Here is a 20,969-nt window from a genome sequence, read left to right as displayed (position 1 = left end):
AACCATACAATCACCAACATGACTTTAATATTATTTGTACTATTGTTAAAACAATTGCTGCATATTATATTTTAATGTTGGTAAAGAAAATATTTAATCTGTTGGTGGTATTTAAAATCAAGATATATTTTAGAAACAAAGACATACTTATTTCTAACTTTCTTTGTTTGACTAGGATATACAGTAAGATTAAACACAGCATTATAAAACATTACATTTTCTTGAAAATAGTGGACAGTGTCAGGGTTAGGTAGAAACTGATTGAATGTTGAGAAGTCATTTCTAACCATTTTCTAATATATTATTAATAATTTGAAATCATTAATTTTAGAGATGTCCGATAATATCGGCCAATAAATGCTTTAAAATGTAATATCGGAAATGATCGGTATCGGGTTTTTTTTTTTATCGGTATAGTTTTTTTTTGTTTTTTTTATTAAATCAACATAAAAAACACAAGATACACTTACAATTAGTGCACCAACCCAAAAAACCTCCCTCCCCCATTTACACTCATTCACACAAAAGGGTTGTTTCTTTCTGTTATTAATATTTCTGGTTCCTACATAATATATCAATATACAGGTAGATCAATACAGTCTGCAAGGGATACAGTCTGTAAGCACACATGATTGTGCTTGCTGCTGGTCCACTAATAGTACTAACCTTTAACGGTTAATTTTACTAATTTTCATTAATTACTAGTTTCTATGTAACTGTTTTTATATTTTTTACTTTCTTTTTTATTCAAGAAAATGTTTTTAATTTATTTATCTTATTTTATTTTATTAATTTGTTTAAAAGGGACCGTATCTTCACCATACCTGGTTGTCTAGATTAGGCATAATAATGTGTTAATTCCACGACTGTATATATCGGTATCGGTTTATATCGGTATCGGTATTTAAGAGTTGGACAATATCGGAATATTGGATATCGGCAAAAAGTCATTATCGGACATCCCTAATTAATTTCACTTGCGGAAATCGACTTGGTAGTGACTATTGTATTTTAGCGCAATTGCACTGAAAATGTGTTTCCGCATCAAGAAAGAGGAAATTACAAGCATTTCCTTCAAAATAAAGGTAAGGTGATTTCTTATAATAGATTGTAAATTAAAGTATTCAGTTTTTATGTACAAATAATCGCCTTTTTAGTAGTCTGTGATTTGTGGTAACCATGCGTATACTTCTGAAATACGAAACATTAAAAGTGCTGATGTAGAGGCCTCATTGGTTTTATTTTGGTAGGGTGCAAAGTGCAGCTCTTCCCGTGAAGGCTTGACCCACGACTCCATTCACTCTTTGAAGAGCTGGTGTGTGTTGCTTCTTCTCGCCCTGTTCTCTCCCAAGGCTTCACCGGGCAGACATGTCAGACTCAACTTCCCCGCCTCCACAAACAGAAGTGTTGGGAACCGAGGGGTGTTTACCCCCCGGGTACAAGCCTTTCAACCCCGAGGACCACGGCCTGGAGCGCGGCTTCCGTCTCACCTCCTTCTCGGGCTTGAAAGGATGAGGCTGCAAAGTCCCGCAGGAGGCTCTGCTCAAACTCCTGGCGGGACTTGAGTCGGACCGGGCCGACGGGCCAGGGAAGGACGGAGACCAGGCGCCTGAGTTCGGACAACAGTTGCCCGGCCCCCGGCTTGGTTAGTATTGTTATCTCGGAAAGCTAGCATGGCGTTGTTAGCAAGCCTAGCTGAACATGCTAGCTAACCTGTGTCAATATGTCACTTGTTGTCACATATAACAGCAACAACTACCACTTAATATGCTTTCTCCCTTAACCATTGATATTTACACAAGTACTAACACAATCATTTAAAAAACAACATGGGGAGCGCATACAACTAATTATGTTATGTAGTATGATTCAGCATATTTTGAGGGCAGAGGTCACGCTCTGGGTCATGTTTGGTCGTCCCTCGCAACATCGAGCTTCACTCAAGAAAACAATCTAATTTCGATTTTTCTCTGCAGAATTGCAATTCGATTTGCGATTGTTATATTAATATAAATGCATAAAACTGAGAAATAACGAGTGAGGGAAGACATGTTAAGTAGTTCTGTACGGACAGATACCGAAATATCAATACCGCCGATACTAGCCCTTTAGTAACGTTTATCAAAGCAAAATATCGATACATTTGATACCAGAGAGCCATGAAAGCCAAATATTTCAAAATGTATTTCCGTGAGAGCCATATAATATTTTTTAACACTGAATACAACTAAATGCGTGCATTTTTAAGTAAGACCAACATTTTTAGAGTATAATAAGTCTCTTATTCTTTTTAGTAACATTGTTATTCTAAAGCTAACCAATAATAAATACAATTCTTCTTACCATTAATTCGACTTCTTGAACAGGTGCGATAGAAAACGAATGGATGGATTAAAATGCATGAGAATGTTTTATAATTTGAACGTTATTTTTAACACTGTGATTACCAGCGGAATTATTCACTACTTATTGTGTTAAGCAATGTCAGCTAAGATTTATCTGAGAGCCAGATGCAGTCATCAAAAGAGCCACATCTGGCCCTAGAGCCATAGGTTCCCTACCCCTGCCATAGATAGAGGTAGGAATCTTTGGGAACCTCATGATTCAATTACAATTTGATTAAAAATTAGAGATGTCCGATAATGGCTTTTTTGCCGATATTCCGATATTGTCCAACTCTTAATTACCGATACCGATATATACAGTTGTGGAATTAACACATTATTATGCCTAATTTTGTTGTGATGCCCCGCTGGATGCATTAAACAATGTAACAAGGTTTTCCAAAATGAATCAACTCAAGTTATGGGAAAAAAAATGCCAATATGGCACTGCCATATTTATTACTGACGCCACAAAGTGCATTATTTTTTTTAACATGCCTCAAAACAGCAGCTTGGAATTTGGGACATGCTCTCCCTGAGAGAGCATGAGAAGGTTGAGGTGGGCGGGGGGCGGGGTTGAGGTGCGGGGTAGCGGGGCGGTGTATATTGTAGCATCCCGTAAGAGTTAGTGCTGCAAGGGGTTCCGGGTATTTGTTCTGTTGTGTTTATGTTGTGTTACGGTGCGGATGTTCTCCCGAAATGTGTTTGTCATACTTGTTTGGTGTGGGTTCACAGTGTGGCGCATATTTGTAACAGTGTTAAAGTTGTTTATACGGCCACCCTCAGTGTGACCTGTATGGCTGTTGACCAAGTATACTTGGCATTCACTTGTGTGTGTGAAAAGCTGTAGATATTATGTGACTGGGACGGCACGCAAAGCAGTGCCTTTAAGGTTTATTGGCGCTCTGTACTTCTCCCTATGTGGCGTTTAAAAAAAAGTCATACATTTTACTTTTTGAAACCGATACCGATAATTTCCGATATTACATTTTAAAGTATTTTATCGGCCGATAATATCCGACTGCCGATATTATCTAACATCCCATTAAAAATCGATTATTGATGCATCTTTAATCATCATGCAGTTTTAAATTTTGTTTCGTTTCACTAAATAAGTGTTTATAACTTGCAACTTTTAATAACAGTGTGTTTGTAATAAGTAACAGTTAAATTGATTCCTATAACATTTATGAATTAACAGAAATGTGTGCAAAACTGGAACATATGTGCCCTATCTTAAAGGAGGTGGCTCGCTGCAGTCAGCCAAATTTTAGAACTGCCTGCATTACTTTATTTACTTTTCAGTGCAATATTTTTCCATAACATGGTCACTACTGCCTAGTTTCTCTTGTTATATTCTTATTTTACTGTTATATTTTTATTGTCATTGTTGCTTTTTATTTTTATTCTTATTGTAATAATTTTCTATTTTGTTTCCATTTATACCCCCATTATTTACTTTTTAAATGCGATCTCAATTCTGTACACTGCTGCTGGAATTTTAATTTTCCTGAGGGAATCAATAAAGTACTATTTATCTATCTATCTATCTTTATTCATTGACGTTTACTAAACGATTCTATAATCGTCCATGTCCGAATTGCGATGCATCTATAAAATCGAATATTTCCCCCACCTCTAGTTTGAAGCGAGAGACACTTTTGAGGAGCCTGGAGACAAAAGCGGGAGGCTCAGCAATTCTAATTGGCGAAATTGTCTGTCACTCAAATGCCAGTGACAGCGGAGAGAAAAAAATACCTCCGGCTCTTGTCGTTAAGAAACCGCACTCATTAAAACCTTGATGTCGATTAATTGTGCAGCCCTACTTCACTCTATCGCTGATTACATATTTGTGTTTATCTTTGAGCATATTCAAAGTATTTGGGGCCTAGATTAAAGCATAAAAATGACAAAATGAACTAAAATATCATCACTAGTGTAGTTTTGGCCACTTGATGACACGAAAACCAATCAGACCCTGCTGTTTGGAATCATGGCCACTGATTGGCTAAGACCTCAGGCAGCATAACTATTTTGGATTCAAGAAGTGCAAAGGTGATTATTTGGGCTCTCATAATGTTAAAAACTGTAGTTTGAAGTTCATAAACAGGTTTTTATGATCTCACTATAAAAATATTTGATAGATAATTCCCAACTGTCAGGCCCAGAACCAGTTTTCTATAGTTCCTCCAAAGAGTAATAACTTTGAGTGAAATGCACATCGTACAGCAGTTAACGAAAAAATGACATCATTAAAACATTTCGTGGCGAAGTTGGTAGAGTGGCCGTGCCAGCAATCGGAGGGTTGCTGGTTACTGGGGTTCAATCCCCACCTCCTACCATCCTAGTCAAGTCCGTTGTGTCCTTAGGCAAGACACTTCACCCTTGCTCCTGATGGCTGCTGGTTAGCGCCTTGCATGGCAGCTCCCGCCATCAGTGTGTGAATGTGTGTGTGAATATGGAAATACTGTCAAAGCGCTTTGTGTACCTTGAAGGTAGAAAAGCGCTATACAAGTATAACCCATTTATCATTTATAAATATGTATTCTAACTCTGCAATGGGCTTGTAATGAATAGAAAATAATCATGTCTTCCAGGAGTGGGAATGGACTGCTGCGTGATCCCTCTGAGGCATGGAGGCCTCTCCTTAGTCCAGACAACAGACTTCTTCTACCCCCTGGTGGAGGATCCATACATGATGGTGAGGGACTCATCCATCAGTGCGACTCTACTACCAATGAAGGAGGGCCACAGTGGGACAGGCACTCTCACATGACACGAGGAACCACATTTTGAACACATTTGGTAGCATTCCACCAATGACAAGCTTGATGTTAAGCAAATATGTTTTTGTGTGACACAGGCAATCAATTTGTAGCGGGTGCGTGGCTAGGGAGATGTCAAAAGGACATTGTTTAAGTGCCATAATTGTCTGAAATGAGGGTTTTTAAAAGGCGGAAGAAACCTGTTATTGCTCTCAACATATTTTTCTTGTGACATCGTTTTGTTGTATTTTTTTAAATTGTTGCCGCATATTTTATCACTGCATTGTATCACATCAACACATTTTTTTACATGTTAATCTGCCCTCCCTAAATGTTGGAACTTAGTTGAAGTGGAGATGAAAATACTTCCAACTTGAGGTTGTTTGTTAATGTCTCCACATTAACGTTACATGAATTTAGAGATGAAGCGAAGATACATGTAAGAATCATGTTAAATCAACAAAATGGTTTGGAAAAAAAATAATTCTACTATAGAAGATAAGGGTTGTCTCTAATGCTGTTAGCTTAATGCTAACCTACAACGAACAATCCCTGTGACAGGCTAATGTAAATTAGCATTGCAATTATTTTTAACTTGTACAAACTAAACAAAATTTTACCAGAACATTGACAAGTTACATCACAGCAGTATTTCAAGACCTACTATATATTTAAATGAGGTCAGACACATCAATCAATTGCAACGTAATCCACCAGAAAGCTGAAAACTTTGAGAAGGTCTGAATCCAATGCTGACAAGAAGATCTCATGCTGTTGATTTGTTCGTCCTCTCGTGGTCTTCCAGGGCAAGATAGCGTGCGCTAATGTCCTCAGTGACCTCTACGCCATGGGCATCACGGAGTGTGACAACATGCTGATGCTGCTCAGTGTCAGCCAGAAGATGAACGACAAGGTAATATTAGTTCTTGTTTGTTTGTTGACGTCATCTAAGTGGGGTTTCTCGTGATGGTCTGTCACAGGATCGCGAGCGTGTAATGCCGCTAATGATGCGGGGATTTCGTGACGCCGCCGAGGAGGGAGGGACCTCGGTCACAGGCGGCCAAACGGTAATCAATCCGTGGATCATTATAGGGGGAGTGGCCTCAGTCGTCTGCCAGCCAAGCGAGTTCATCATGTAAGTCAATGCCAAGTAGGGATGGTACTCAGCCAAACTACCTCTAGTTAATGTTGCAATGTTCAATGCCAACAAAAAAATTTATTAAAAAAAAACAAAAACTTCCGACGTAAGTAATTAAAAGCCATAGCAAGATTGGAACCCTCGCAAATATATTACACTATATACATTATATTATTTTCATTTATTTTCACGTAAAAAAAAATCGCACATTTTAATGTGTGGAGGCTTTTATGTTGCAAATTAGTAGTAGGAGCATTAAAGGGGAACATTATCACAATTTCAGAATGGTTAAAACCATTAAAAATCAGTTCCCAGTGGCTTATTATATTTTTCGAAGTTTTTTTAAAATTTTTACCCATCACGCAATATCCCTAAAAAAAGCTTCAAAGTGCCTGATTTTAACCATCGTTATAAACACCCGTCCATTTTCCTGTAACGTCACATAGTGAATACAAACAAACATGGCGGAAAGAACAGCAAGCTATAGCGACATTAGCTCGGATTCAGACTCGGATTTCAGCGTCTTAAGCGATTCAACAGATTACGCATGTATTGAAACGGATGGTTGTAGTGTGGAGGCAGGTAGCGAAAACGAAATTGAAGAAGAAACTGAAGCTATTGAGCCATATCGGTTTGAACCGTATGCAAGCGAAACCGACGAAAACGACACGACAGCCAGCGACACGGGAGAAAGCGAGGACGAATTTGGCGATCGCCTTCTAACCAACGATTGGTATGTGTTTGTTTGGCATTATGGGGGACGGCGTGGCGAAGTTGGTAGAGTGGCCGTGCCAGCAATCGGAGTGTTGCTGGTTACTGGGGTTCAATCCCCACCTTCTACCATCCTAGTCACGTCCGTTGTGTCCTTGGGCAAGACACTTCACCCCTTGCTCCTGATGGCTGCTGGTTAGCGCCTTGCATGGCAGCTCCCGCCATCAGTGTGTGAATGTGTGTGTGAATGGGTGAATGTGGAAATAGTGTCAAAGCGCTTTGAGTACCTTGAAGGTAGAAAAGCGCTATACAAGTATAACCAATTTATCATTTAACCCATTTATTAAAGGAAACTAACAACTATGAACTAGGTTTACAGCATATGAAATACGTTTGGCAACAACATGCACTTTGAGAGTGCAGACAGCCCAATTTTCATCAATTAATATATTCTGTAGACATACCCTCATCCGCGCTCTTTTCCTGAAAGCTGATCTGTCCACTTTTGGAGTTGATGTCAGCAGGCCAGGGAAGCTAGGGTCGATATTCTTCTTTTGATCATCTTCGGTGGCATAAGGGACGGTGTGAGCCAAGACATCCAGGGGGTTTAGCTCGCTCGTCTGCGGGAACAAACTGCCGCCATTGTTTGCCATGCTACCGGGGTCCTTTGTCCCTGAATTGCTCACACACTCCGGCAGATTCAATGGGGGTCTGGCGGCAGATTTCTTTGACTTTATCGTTGGAAATGCATCTGCTTTGAGTGTCGCAGGATATCCACACATTCTTGCCATCTCTGTCGTAGCATAGCTTTCGTCGGTAAAGTGTGCGGAACAAACGTCCAATTTCTTGCCACTTTCGCATCTTTGGGCCACTGGTGCAACTTGAATCCGTCCCTGTTCGTGTTGTTACACCCTCCGACAACACATCGACGAGGCATGATGTCTCCAAGGTACGGAAAACAGTCGAAAAAACGGAAAATAACAGAGCTGATTTGACTCGGTGTTTGAGAAAATGGCGGATTGCTTCCCGATGCTCCGAGAGCGAATATTAGAAAGGCGTTTAATTCGCCAAAATTCACCCATTTAGAGTTTGGAAATCGGTTAAAAAAATATATGGTCTTTTTTCTGCAACATCAAGGTATATATTGACGCTTACATAGGTCTGGTGATAATGTTCCCCTTTAACTTCCTTGTTCATTTACGGAATCCAGTCAACTTCCTTTGTTTTCACTGGAGGCCACATTAGGGCTTGTGTGCGTTTGTACTGGAGTCTGATAATGATCCCATTGTACTTGTAATCCAAACCGTCAGATAGAATAAATCGGATTTGGTTCACTTTGGTCTGCAGTGTATACGTAGTCCCTGATCTGCTGACTGGGGGCAAAGTGCAAAGGAGTTTCCTCTCTGACGCCATCAGGTCCCGAACGCACGGAAATTGCCGAAGTACCGTATTTTTCGGACTATAAGTCGCTCCGGAGTTTAAGTCGCACCGGCTGAAAATGCATAATAAAGAAGGAAAAAAACATACATAAGTCTCACTGGAGTATAAGTAGCATTTTTTGGGGAAATTTATTTGATAAAACCCAACACCAAGAATAGACATTTGAAAGGCAATTTAAAATAAATAAAGAATAGTGAACAACAGGCTGAATAAGTGTACGTTATATGAGGCATAAATAACCAACTGAGAACGTGCCTGGTATGTTAACGTAACATATTATGGTAAGAGTCATTCAAATAACTATAACAGATAGAACATGCTATACGTTTACCAAACAATCTGTCACTCCTAATCGCTAAATCCCATGAAATCTTATACGTCTAGTCTCTTACGTGAATGAGCTAAATAATATTATTTGATATTTTACGGTAATGTGTCAATAATTTCACACATAAGTCGCTCCTGAGTACAAGTCGCACCCCCGGCCCAACTATGAAAAGAACGGCGACTTATAGTCCGAAAAATACGGTAGTTTTGAGGGGCATGCTCAAAATGTCCGTTTGAAATTGTGGCATTTTGTGGATGTCTAGACCAGTGGTTCTTAACCTGGGTTCGATCGAACCCTACGGGTTCGGTGAGTCGGGCTCAGGGGTTCGGCGGAGGCCAAGACACACCCGACTCATCGTGTAAATAAAAACTTCTCCCTATCGGCGTATTACGGATACGACAACAGCAGAAGTCAGACTGATTTGCAGGTGTGTAATTTGTTGTGAATTTATGCACTGTGTTGGTTTTGTTCTTTGAACAAGGTGATGTTCATGCACGGTTCATTTTGTGCACCAATAAAAATACATGGTAACACTTTAGTATGGGGAACATATTCACCATTAATTAGTTGCTTATTAACATGCAAATTAGTAACAAATTGGCTCTTAACTAATCATTATTAAGTACCGTATTTTCCGCACCATAAGCCGCCCCGTGTTATAAGCCGCGCCTTCAATGAACGGCATATTTCAAAACTTTGTCCACCTATAAGCCGCCCCGTGTTATAAGCCGCATCTAACTGCGCTACAGGGAATGTAAAAAAAACAGTCAGATAGGTCAGTTAAACTTAAATAATATATTAAAAACCAGCGTTCTAACAACTCTGTTCACTGCCAAAATGTACGGTAATGTGCAAATGTGCAATCACAAACATAGTAAAATTCAAAATAATGTCACAACACACAAAATAAACATAACACTCACTTTCTGAAGTTATTCTTCATTCATAAATCCCTCGAATTCTTCTCCTACGGTGTCCGAATTAAAAAGTTGGGCGAATACGGGATCCAAAATGGCCGGCTCCGTCTCGTCGAAGAGATTGCGTCTTTTCATGAACCGGAAACACCAAGAAGCACCACCTTTAAAATCATCCAGGTGAAGTTCGCTTGCTAGCACTGTTGCCTTCATTCGAATAGTGATGGTGCTGACACTTCTGCTTGCTGCTCTCTGCTCAACAACCCACTGTTCGAGTTTGTCCTCCAACAGTTGCCATCTTGTTTTGTTCCCTCGGAAACTCTGTTTTGTCTTCTTTACCTGGCGCTGGTCATCTTGTTGCTTCCTCCACCTACGCACCATTGATTCATTTATGTTATATTCTCTTGCTGCTGCTCTATTTCCGTGTTCTTCGGCGTGACTTATTGCCTTAAGTTTAAATTCTGCGTTATACGCGTGTCGCTTAGTAGGAGCCATTTTGTGGTCTTTACAGATGTAAACACACAAAGGAAATGAAACGTAATACCCGCGCGCTTCTTCTTCTACGGGGGCGGGTGGTTGCTTACCGTAGAAGAAGAAGCGCTTCCTCTTCTACGGGGGCGGGTGCTTACCTTGGCAGTTGCTTACCATAGAAGAAGAAGCGCTTCCTCTTCTACGGGGAAAAAAGATGGCGGCTGTTTACCGTAGTTGCGAGACCGAAACTTTATGAAAATAAATATTTATATTAATCCATATATAAGGCGCACCGGGTTATAAGCCGCACTGTCAGCTTTTGTGAAAATTTGTGGTTTTTAGGTGCGGCTTATAGTGCGGAAAATACGGTACTTATTAATGCCTTATTCTGCATGGCCTTATTATAACCCTAACCCTCTAACCCTGGCCCTAACCCTCTAACCCTAACCCTAACTAAATAACTCTAAATTAAGTCTTTGTTACTTAGAATATGTTCCCCATACTAAAGTGTTACCAAAATGGTGAATGCGCATATGAAACAGGTGGGGTTCGGTACCTCCAACAAGATTAAGAACCACTGGTCTAGACGATATGCTCACGTACATGATGGGCTGGAAATATAATTGACATGGTTTAACAGGTCAAATGAAACAATTCAGCATAAAAATAGCATGTATTTTCCTATGATACTGCTACTTAAAATCCCCAAGTTAGAACCCCGGTGTGGGTCACCTAACCTGAAATGTGATCGTGGCAAAGACCAAATGCTCTGATCTGGTCTTGCATGATTCCAACCCCTCCCAATAACAGATTGCTGTATTAGGAGGATGGAGAGGCGCCCTAACTCTGTATCGCACTTATCTCCAGGCCAGATGGTGCTGTCCCAGGAGATGTGCTGGTCCTAACTAAACCTCTGGGGACGCAGGTGGCTGTCAATGCTCACCAGTGGCTCGAACAGGTCTGTGACTGGCTGCTGTTGTGAGAGTGGGATTTAGTGTGCTCGACTAACAATGAATGTTGATCCTCCTGCTTGGATCATCTTGTCCAACCAGACTGATCGGTGGAACAAGATCAAGCTTGTCATCACCAAACAGGAAGTAAAAGAGGCCTATCAGGAAGCCATGTTCTCCATGGCAACACTGAACCGAACAGGTACGAGCATGCCTTTTGTTGTCGTGGTCCGTTTGTTAGTCTGAGCCCATCCTTTATATCTGTGGGCTTTTTTTTCAATGATGAGCTTTTCCAGAATACTTTTTTTTTTGGTCATCATGCTTATTTCTTGTCTCGCCTGCAGCGGCAGGCCTCATGCACAAGTTCCAGGCCCACGCAGCAACAGACGTCACGGGCTTCGGTCTGTTGGGTCACGCCAATAACCTGGCAGCACAGCAACGCAGCGAGGTGGCCTTTGTTATCCACAACCTACCAATCATAGCCAAGATGGCTGCCGTCAGTAAAGCATGTGGAAACATATTCAGTCTGCTTCAGGGCACGTCATCAGAAACATCCGGTAGGACTTTTTTTTTTTTTCTTTCTTATAATCGAGTTTACATGTTGGTTTACTATAGTGTTTCTCAATTATTTTCTGTTTTAATATCGGTCTATATAGATAATTAATTATACTTTTATGACCTACGGAAAATAAGGAGCACGAAAAAAGATTGTATATGAAGTATAAGCTTCCTCTGATTATAATCCCTCAGCTATCAAGGCAGGAAGGAAATGTCAACACAAGCATGGAAAACACTCAATGTAAACAAAATAGCAAAATCTCATTGAACACTTAACAATAAGCTCTTAAAAATAAGGCATATGTAAGAAATGCTTCATAAAGTGTAAGAAAATAGTGCAAAGTGTGAAAATGTAAACAGAGAAACCTGAGAACTATTTTCTGCAGGTTTAGTGCTAGGAAATAACAACTGTGTAACATTAATTTGCCCTGTTATTCTTATTCAACTATGGAAAATTAATTGTTATGCAGTAATTGTTTAAACATTATTAATATATTGGTCGATATTGATAATTATTGACATTTGTTATGACCTATTGAAAATAAGGAGCAGGCCTTCTTCTGATTATAATCCCTCCGCTATCAAGGCAGAAAGGAAATGTCAACACAAGCCTGGAAATCACTCAAACGTGTAAACAAAATAGTAAAATCACTTTAAATACTTAATAAGCTCTTAAAAATAAGGAATATGTAAGAAATGCTTCATAAAGTGTAAGAAAATAGTGCAAAGTGTGAAAATGTAAACATAGAGAAACCTTAGAAGAACTATTTTCTGCAGGTTTACTTCTAAAAAGTTACAGCTGTGCTCTAAAGGGTGAGCGCGGCTAAGGTGGTGTGGTATTAGCGGTCTTGCCTTGCATCATTTACAGACCACATTGGTCTGACTACGGTCCCTTTGGAAAAATCCAAAAACCTGTCCAGGTGACTTTTCTTTCCTCTTCTATCCACAATTTCTTCATTTTGACTTTCTCTTCTCACTCCATGCAAAAAATACACCGCCAGACAAGCAAACTTGATAGTTGATATTTGGGCTGTGAATCTTTGAGCACCACATGATTCGATTTGACTCTTGGAGGCAACGATTCCATTCAGAATCGATCTATCGATTCCAAATCAGTACTTTTTATTAACATTGGGTGCCAGTTCTATGATAAACTACAATCCTCCATAAAATAGATAAACCTCTCTGATACATTTCTAAATTACTTAAAAGTAAACTGGTTTTGTTTAATACAATTCTACCCAAACATTTAATAAAGTCAAATAAGGCAACAACATTTCTAAAATAAATCTGTACAGCAGATATAGATCATCTACATCAACAGTATGATTTGTCTAAATGGCTGGAAAGATTTAAATAAAAAAGTAAATTTATTTTTTTGAATAGTTTACAAATAAGAATTGCAATAAATCTAAAAATAGATTTTTTTTCTGACACCCGTAGTCAATACTGTTACCTGATTGGCTGTTAGCGTGTCACTCCCATTGATCAGTGATTACTTCCTGAGTTGCTCGGTTACCAGAGAGTAAATTATGGCGTCACATTAGTGCCAAAAATCCGAGCGCATAAAAACTGTTATCGCGCGCTGATTCTCCAATTCGTGCGCGCGCGCACGCGCGGTGCCTTTCTGTGCGCGCGCGCAGAAAGGCACCGCGCACGCACAGAAAGGCACCAAGCGCGCGCAAAAGGGTGTTGTGTGCGCGCACGCACGAAGTGGAGAATCAGCGCGCGATAACAGTTTTTATGCGCTCGACGCCTTTCTGCGCGCTCTCTGTGTACTCCTGGCATGTCTCCTCGCGCTGTCATGTTTCTTTTTGGCACTTTGGGGGCGGGTATGCTTAGACGGCCCCTTCTTTCTGATTGGTCAGGCGAAAAAGGCTGAAAAATGCTCAGAGCCAATCAGAAGTATAGCAGGGCGGGTCATCGTCAATATGTATCAAGATTTACGGAGGAAGAAGTGGATAAAAAAATGTCGCGCACTGATGAAGGTTATTTCATACCACATAAACACAATACAGGGTAATACAAAATGTGACCCAAATAAATAATAAGACAACAAACACCATAATCACATCTTTCCGCGAGAACTGGTCCAACAGCAATAACATCCAACCATAACATTATTTTATATTTTCACTTCTTCTTGAACATTTGTTTTCTAATTTATGGAATTTCTTTTGATTCAGCCATAAAATTAATGAAATAATCTTTGAATTTTGTTTTTAAAATGTTAAAAATAGCTTTTAATACTGTATTCTGAAACAGTTTAAAATATTCAGAGAACTGACTAACACTGACCCTACACAACTATGTTGCACAATTAAGTCGTTTTTTTTTTTAAAGCGAAAAATGTAATTTCAACAGGTACAGCATCCTATGTCATATCTACATGTAATAAGATTTGTAACAAGGCAAACCGTTTGTAAATTGTTAGAAAATCGAGCAAGTTATGGTAATTTAATTAGTACATGTACCATTGACATCAATGTAATGATTGAGGCTAGATGTCCGAGGTAAGATGGCTACAACGTTGCTACACTGGAGAATGATTGGTCATATGAAAAATGCTCACAGCCAATCAGAAAGAAGGGGCCGTCTAAGCATACCCGCCCCCAAAGTGCCAAAAAGAAACATGAGAGCGCGAGGAGAGATGCCAGGAGTACACAGAGAGCGCGCAGAAAGGCGTCGCGCGCGCGCGCGCGCGCAGAAAGGCACCGCGCGCGGACAGAAAGGCACCAAGCGCGCGCACCAAGTGGAGAATCAGCGTGCGATAACAGTTTTTATGCGCTCGGATTTTTGGCACTAATGTGACGCCATAGTAAATGCCTTTGTTCATGCAACCAACCTTGCTTCCATACTTCATACTACCATATCGTGGGCCACTTTAAGTATATAAATAATTCATAAACGACTTCCTCTTGCTCTCTCTCCAGGCGGACTCCTGGTGTGTCTGCCCAGGGAGCAAGCCGCCAAGTTCTGTTCTGAGATGAAAAGCCAGAGCTCGGGAGCTGGGGGTCAGGGTGCCTGGATCATCGGTATCGTAGAGAAGGGAGACCGCCGTGCTCGCATCATCGACAAGCCCCGCATCATCGAGGTCCACCCGCGAGGAAGCCAAGTAGCCAATCGAGAGAACAGCTCGGCAAGCCCCGTGCCTCTTCCCAACCTGTCATAGACTGTGTGCATCGTTATGTATCTTTTCTCTACCGCTGTTCTTGGAGGTGGGCCTCTTAAATGATCAAAACTAAATTCACCTTGTCAGATTCATAGCTTGATTAATTGCATTTAACTTTTCAACACATTTCCTTTAGTAAGAAAAAAAGCAGTTTTAGGATTACTGTGACGAGAAAAACATTCCGAATCAAGCCTCCTAAATTCTGATATAAACTGAGTGGATGTGTATGTTTGAATGATATAAATGGGTTGTTTTTTCCAAGTGTCTTATTGGTGAATCATGTGGGAAGGAGATGAGGGTTCTGTAATGTGTGAATGCATTTATACCATGGAAATCAGTTTGTTTATCTGTTCTTGCGCCTGGATCAGCTGCTACAGTCCAGAGGAAGGTTTGAGCAGCTTCCTCTGGACAAGCGGTGCTGTTCCCAGACCAGCAAGATCAGCTGGTGGGTCTTCCAGCACCAAGTCGCTTCCAGTCTTCCCGTTTATGACGCTCCACCCCGTAAACCCCAGCCTACGGGGACAGGTGGAGTCGATGTTTTCCTACTGAGGGGTTGGGGGGACTTGGCCTGCTGGAGGCCTAAAGCTGTTGGATTTCCTGCTTACCACACTTAATTAAAACAAAATTATGTGTGCAAAATTCACTTCATTTGTACGAGGAATCTTTACTGTGAAAGACACATGCAGCCTAGAAGAACATCATCTTGTACGAAGAGCAAGTCTCACTTCCAGAAAATCAGTCATTGTTTGGAATCAGATACACGACATGGTTTAAAAGACTTAATATATACTTTTAAGAGTTGTATTTTAAAGTGGAGTTGATCAAAATATACACAAAAATGCTACTTCTACATTTATTATAAACATCACTCAGTATGATGCAGTTATAGAACGCTCTAAATCACTAAGTAAATACCAGTGGTTAAAAAAAACACATCTGTATTTTTAGAATTTTAAAATATAAAGACAGTAAATTAATAATGGTGACACGTTACAGTAGGGGTGTCCAAACTTATTCCACTGAGGGCCACACACTGAAAATATATTTTTCAAAACCAATACAGTATATATATTTTTTTACCTTTAGGGCTCCCCTCCAGTTTAGTCTCGGGGACCCTGAAGGGTCTCATTCATAAAAATTCAAATCAAGTTTATTTTTAGAGCACAATTTGTGCACAGTGCAATTGTCAGATATTTGTATTATTATTAACACTGTGTATCTGTTGATAACAAGTTTACTTCTTCTTTTAATGTTTTATGCACTTTTTTGTCAAACCCCCCACACACGCACTCACAAAATATTGAATGTTTTCCCCCCAAAAAAAATTCTAAGTGGAATATTTTATGTGAAGTAATTGGAGCCTTAAATAGATCAAAAATTGAAACCACCGTTGATTTTTATTTTCATTATTATATATATATATATATATGAGCAATGACAGTTAAAAAAAAAAGGCCCACTAAAATTGTTGGAAATCCAAAAGGGCCCTACTCTGAAAATAAGTATTTTATAAAAAAAAAATGTTTTACTTTCAACACTTAAGTCTAGACCAACTTGAGATCTTTACGTTGATTGTAAGTTTTTATAATTTATTTTAATATTTTTTTTATTTTGTTTTATGTCCTTTTTGTCATAGAAGCCTTATGTTTTTTATATGTCAAATACACAAAATATGCAATACTTTCCCCCAATCAATTTAAAGCGGAATATTTGATGAAGTAATTGGAGCCTTGAATAGGTCAATAATTCATAAAACAAATTCCGATTCATTTTTTTTTCTACTGACAGCCTGCATGGTAGCTATATGTCTAAGCAACATTGCAACTTTGTCTCATTACATTTAACCTGTTTGCTCTTTTATTGCATAAATATTGCAAATATTTGTTTAGAATGTCCGTTAAAAAAGAGCTGCGGGCCGCACTTTGGACGTTCCTGTATTACCAACTCGACAAGTGGCAAACAGCAATTTACTCTCCGACCACCAGGGAGCAGCATTCACATGAAAATTAATGCAGAAGAAGAAACACGGAAGTGCATGTTTACGGCAAAGTAAACCTTGTCATCCAAGGAGTGATTAAAAGCGGTAAGAGTGACAGTTAAATATGTATATTGAATGTTGCGTTGTAGCAGGTAGATGTTAGATACAGTTTGAGTCTTGAATATATCAAAAACGTTCCATTTGTATTCGGGGTAATAACTACCGGTAAGCAAGACGTGTGCGTGCTATTGGCATTTCGTTTCCGTTCCCATCGTTGATAATGTCTACTAGTCCACGTTCATGTCCAAGCATTGGAATTCACCTGTGTTGTGACCGAAATATCAACTTTAAAGCTTGACAACATGACTATGCTGCTCACTGCTCCCCTCACCTCCAAGGGGGTGAGGGTAATGGGTCAAATGCAAAGGATAATCTCACCACACCTAGTGTGTGTGTGACAGTCATTGGTACTGTAACTTTAATTATGACCGTACCTGATAGGTTGTCTGCTGCCACCATGCCATACCTTGGCAACGAGGACATGGTGAAGGACCTGAGGAGAGCTCTGTCCAACCCTCACGTCCAGTCGGATCACCTGCGTTACAGGAACGCCATCCTCAAAGTGATTAAGTACGAACACACACACACGTCTTTGCATCTCTGAATTACTCAATTGCACTTCTTTTTTTTCTTTCTGAAATGATCTCTGGAGCTCCCAGAAATCCATGTTCCCACACACAGAGCCGTAACTAGGATTTGACAAATACCGAAGTCAAAAATTGATGGTCCAAGAGGAACTTTGAAAGGCCCAAATCATGGGTATCCCTGCACCATATCAATTATATTACTTTGAACAACAAAATGAATTTCCAGAATAACAAACGTTTTAATTGAGAGATAACTATCACTCATCTAACATCTTTGATAATCAGCATCATTTTGTACCAGTCCACTTTTTATTAATATCCCAAAGTTTAGCGTATTTTAACATCATTAAAGGCCTACTGAAATGCGATTTTCTTATTTAAACGGGGATAGCAGGTCCATTCTATGTGTCATACTTGATCATTTCGCGATATTGCCATATTTTTGCTGAAAGGATTTAGTAGAGAACATCGACGATAAAGTTTGCAACTTTTGGTCGCTGATAAAAAAGCCTTGCCTGTACCGGAAATAGCAGACGATATGCGCGTGACGTCACAGGTTATGGAGCTCCTCACATCTGCACATTGTTTACAATCATGGCCACCAGCAGCGAGAGCGATTCGGACCGAGAAAGCGACGATTTTCCCATTAATTTGAGCGAGGATGAAAGATTTGTGGATGAGGAAAGTGAGAGTGAAGGACTAGAGGGCAGTGGGAGCGATTCAGATAGGGAAGATGCTGTGAGAGGCGGGTGGGACCTGATATTCAGCTGGGAATGACTAAAACAGTAAATAAACACAAGACATATATATACTCTATTAGCCACAACACAACCAGGTTTATATTTAATATGCCACAAATTAATCCCTCATAACAAACACCTCCCCCCTCCCGTCCATATAACCCGCCAATACAACTCAAACACCTGCACAACACACTCAATCCCACAGCCCAAAGTACCGTTCACCTCCCCAAAGTTCATACAGCACATATATTTCCCCAAAGTCCCCAAAGTTACGTACGTGACATGCACATAGCGGCACGCACGTACGGGCAAGCGATCAAATGTTTGGAAGCCGCAGCTGCATGCGTACTCACGGTACTGCGTCTGCGCATCCAACTCAAAGTCCTCCTGGTAAGAGTCTCTGTTGTCCCAGTTCTCCACAGGCCAATGGTAAAGCTTGACTGTCATCTTCCGGGAATGTAAACAATGAAACACCGGCCGTGTTTGTGTTGCTACAGTCGGCCGCAATACACCGCTTCCCACCTACAGCTTTCTTCTTTGCTGTCTCCATTGTTCATTGAACAAATTGCAAAAGATTCACCAACACAGATGTCCAGAATACTGTGGAATTTTGCGATGAAAACAGACGACTTAATAGCTGGCCACCATGCTGTCCCAAAATGTCCTCTACAATCCGTGACGTCACGCGCAGGCGTCATCATGCCGAAACGTTTTTAGCAGGATATTTCTGAACAAAATTTAAAATTGCACTTTAGTAAGCTAACCCGGTCGTATTGGCATGTGTTGCAATGTTAAGATTTCATCATTGATATATAAACTATCAGACTGCGTGGTCGGTAGTAGTGGGTTTCAGTAGGCCTTTCAGTGGGCAGCACGGTAGAACAGGGGTTAGTGCATGTGCCTCACAATACAAAGGTCTTGAGTTCAATCCCGGGCTCGGGATCTTTCTGCTCGGAGGTTGCATGTTCTCCCCGTGACTGTGTGGGTTCCCTCCGGGTACTCCACCCCCAAAAACATGCACCTGGGGATAGGTTGATTGGCAACACTAAATTGGCCCTAGTGTGTGAATGTGAGTGTGAATGTTGTCTGTCTAATTTTGTTGGCCCTGTCATTAGGTGGCGACTTGTCCAGGATGTACTTCGCCTTCCACCCAAATGCAGCTGAGATAGGCTCCAGAACCCCCCGCGACCCGGAAAGGGACAAGCGGTAGAAAAATGGATGGATGCATAGATAAAACGCAGTGGCGGGCCGTGCGTTTCCCACCTAGGCCTTCAGTGATGTCCGACTTCAATGATTACTTCTCAAAATACCCTAATTTATGTAACCACATGACCATTGCTGGAGAAATACTATACAGGAACACATGTACGCACTACTAAGCATTGAACCGCCTCAACAGTGTACAAAACGGGTTCTTTTCTGGGACATTTACAAATCAATTAAAACTGGCAAAATTAAAATAGCAAAAAACATATTAAAAGTGAAAAAATTAAATATTTGAACTCACCATTTGTAGCACCTATTCAGCGCCGTATAAGCCAGTGGTAACCCTCGTCGTCGACTTATTCGAGTGAAAATGGCGGGGCATTTCCCCATTTAATTTTCATACTGTCAACAACTTGTGATCTGATTGGCTATTGCAACTGTCTATCAACTGTATGGGTTCTCAAATTAATCCACTAACGGTCCCGGTGAGTATTCAATCACAGGACGCGTAGATGTCACGTTCAACGTGAGGCCAGCTAGAAGGCCTTACTGACAACAACTTGTGATCTGATTGGCTATCGCAACTGTCTATCACCTGTAGGTTCCCGTCCGCTTACAGTACACGGACATTCGCATTGTCGATTCTTAAGGCAGATTTCGTACAGCATGACAACATAAGCGAGCTGAATTCTGATTGGATACAAACTAAAACTAAAAACAACAGCATTGGAACAAGCATAATATGACATGAAGAGAATATGAATACTTTTAGATAGTTAGGGAAAGTAAATGAAAAAAAAAATTGTATCTTTAATTATGATTATGATTTCTGATTATTTTAGGCCAGCAGAGAAGGCCTTGCTGGCCTTGACGGCCCACCACTGTTAAAACGTAAATTTAAAAAGCATACCAAATTTTTAACTACGATCATTTTGAACCCAAGATCATGTGGTTTGTAAAGTAAATACTAAAGACATCCGCCACAGAGCCACCGGAAGTGGCGAACAACATTTTTAGTTCACGTTGTAATCAGTGACAGAGCATGACATGGCCATAAATACATTTGGGGTAAAATGTGAGATGGCGACTTGTCCAGGGTGTACCTCGCCTTCCGCCCAAATGCAGCTGAGATAGGCTTCAGCACCCCCCGTGACCCCGAACGGGACAAGCGGTAGGAAATGGATGGATAGAATGTTGACACATGATCACATAATGTTTAAAGTAAAAGTGGACTTATTTGCGTTACGTTGTTGGAATTGTGGCGGGCTGTGCATGACCAAAGATCGTATATTGACAGAAGATGATCTACGCATGGTGATGTACAGCGCACACAATGTCCGAGACAAAGTATATTTACAGTCAGTCATATCATCATCCTTTTGTCACCTAAAAAAAATACAGAGGACGTGACCTCGGTGTCCTCAATGGTAAATGCAGCCATGCCCACATACAAACCCCAAAACCAGTAAAGTTGGCATGTTGTGTAAATCCATCCATCCATTTTCTACCGCTTGTCCCTTTTGGGGTCGCGGGGGGTGCTGGAGCCTATCTCAGCTGCATTCGA

General features: G+C 40.5%; 2 protein-coding genes across 3 annotated transcripts in view; both read left to right on the top strand.

Annotated features, from left to right (window-relative positions):
* Positions 1–1,257: 1,257 nt before the first annotated feature.
* sephs3 (selenophosphate synthetase 3) lies at positions 1,258–15,474 on the top strand. Its single transcript, XM_061988318.2, has 8 exons — positions 1,258–1,645; positions 4,982–5,085; positions 5,955–6,062; positions 6,130–6,284; positions 11,019–11,109; positions 11,204–11,303; positions 11,446–11,658; positions 14,593–15,474. Exons 1-8 carry the CDS (start codon positions 1,369–1,371, stop codon positions 14,829–14,831), a joined length of 1,287 nt encoding a protein of 428 aa, XP_061844302.1. The 5' UTR covers positions 1,258–1,368; the 3' UTR covers positions 14,832–15,474.
* A 1,292-nt stretch (positions 15,475–16,766) lies between these two features.
* Positions 16,767–20,969, top strand: part of ap4b1 (adaptor related protein complex 4 subunit beta 1) — a 40,263-nt gene continuing 36,060 nt past the window's right edge. For both annotated transcript variants that reach the window (XM_061972061.2, XM_061972054.2), the window contains exons 1-2: positions 16,767–16,914; positions 17,311–17,439. In XM_061972061.2, coding sequence (XP_061828045.1) covers positions 17,327–17,439 — 113 coding nt within the window. In that variant the 5' untranslated portion in view covers positions 16,767–16,914; positions 17,311–17,326. The remainder of the gene's footprint in view (positions 16,915–17,310; positions 17,440–20,969) is intronic.

The sequence above is a fragment of the Nerophis lumbriciformis genome, linkage group LG01 (genome assembly GCF_033978685.3).
Source record: "Nerophis lumbriciformis linkage group LG01, RoL_Nlum_v2.1, whole genome shotgun sequence".
Lineage (NCBI taxonomy): Eukaryota > Metazoa > Chordata > Actinopteri > Syngnathiformes > Syngnathidae > Nerophis > Nerophis lumbriciformis.
This window is presented reverse-complemented; position numbering and strand designations above follow the sequence as displayed.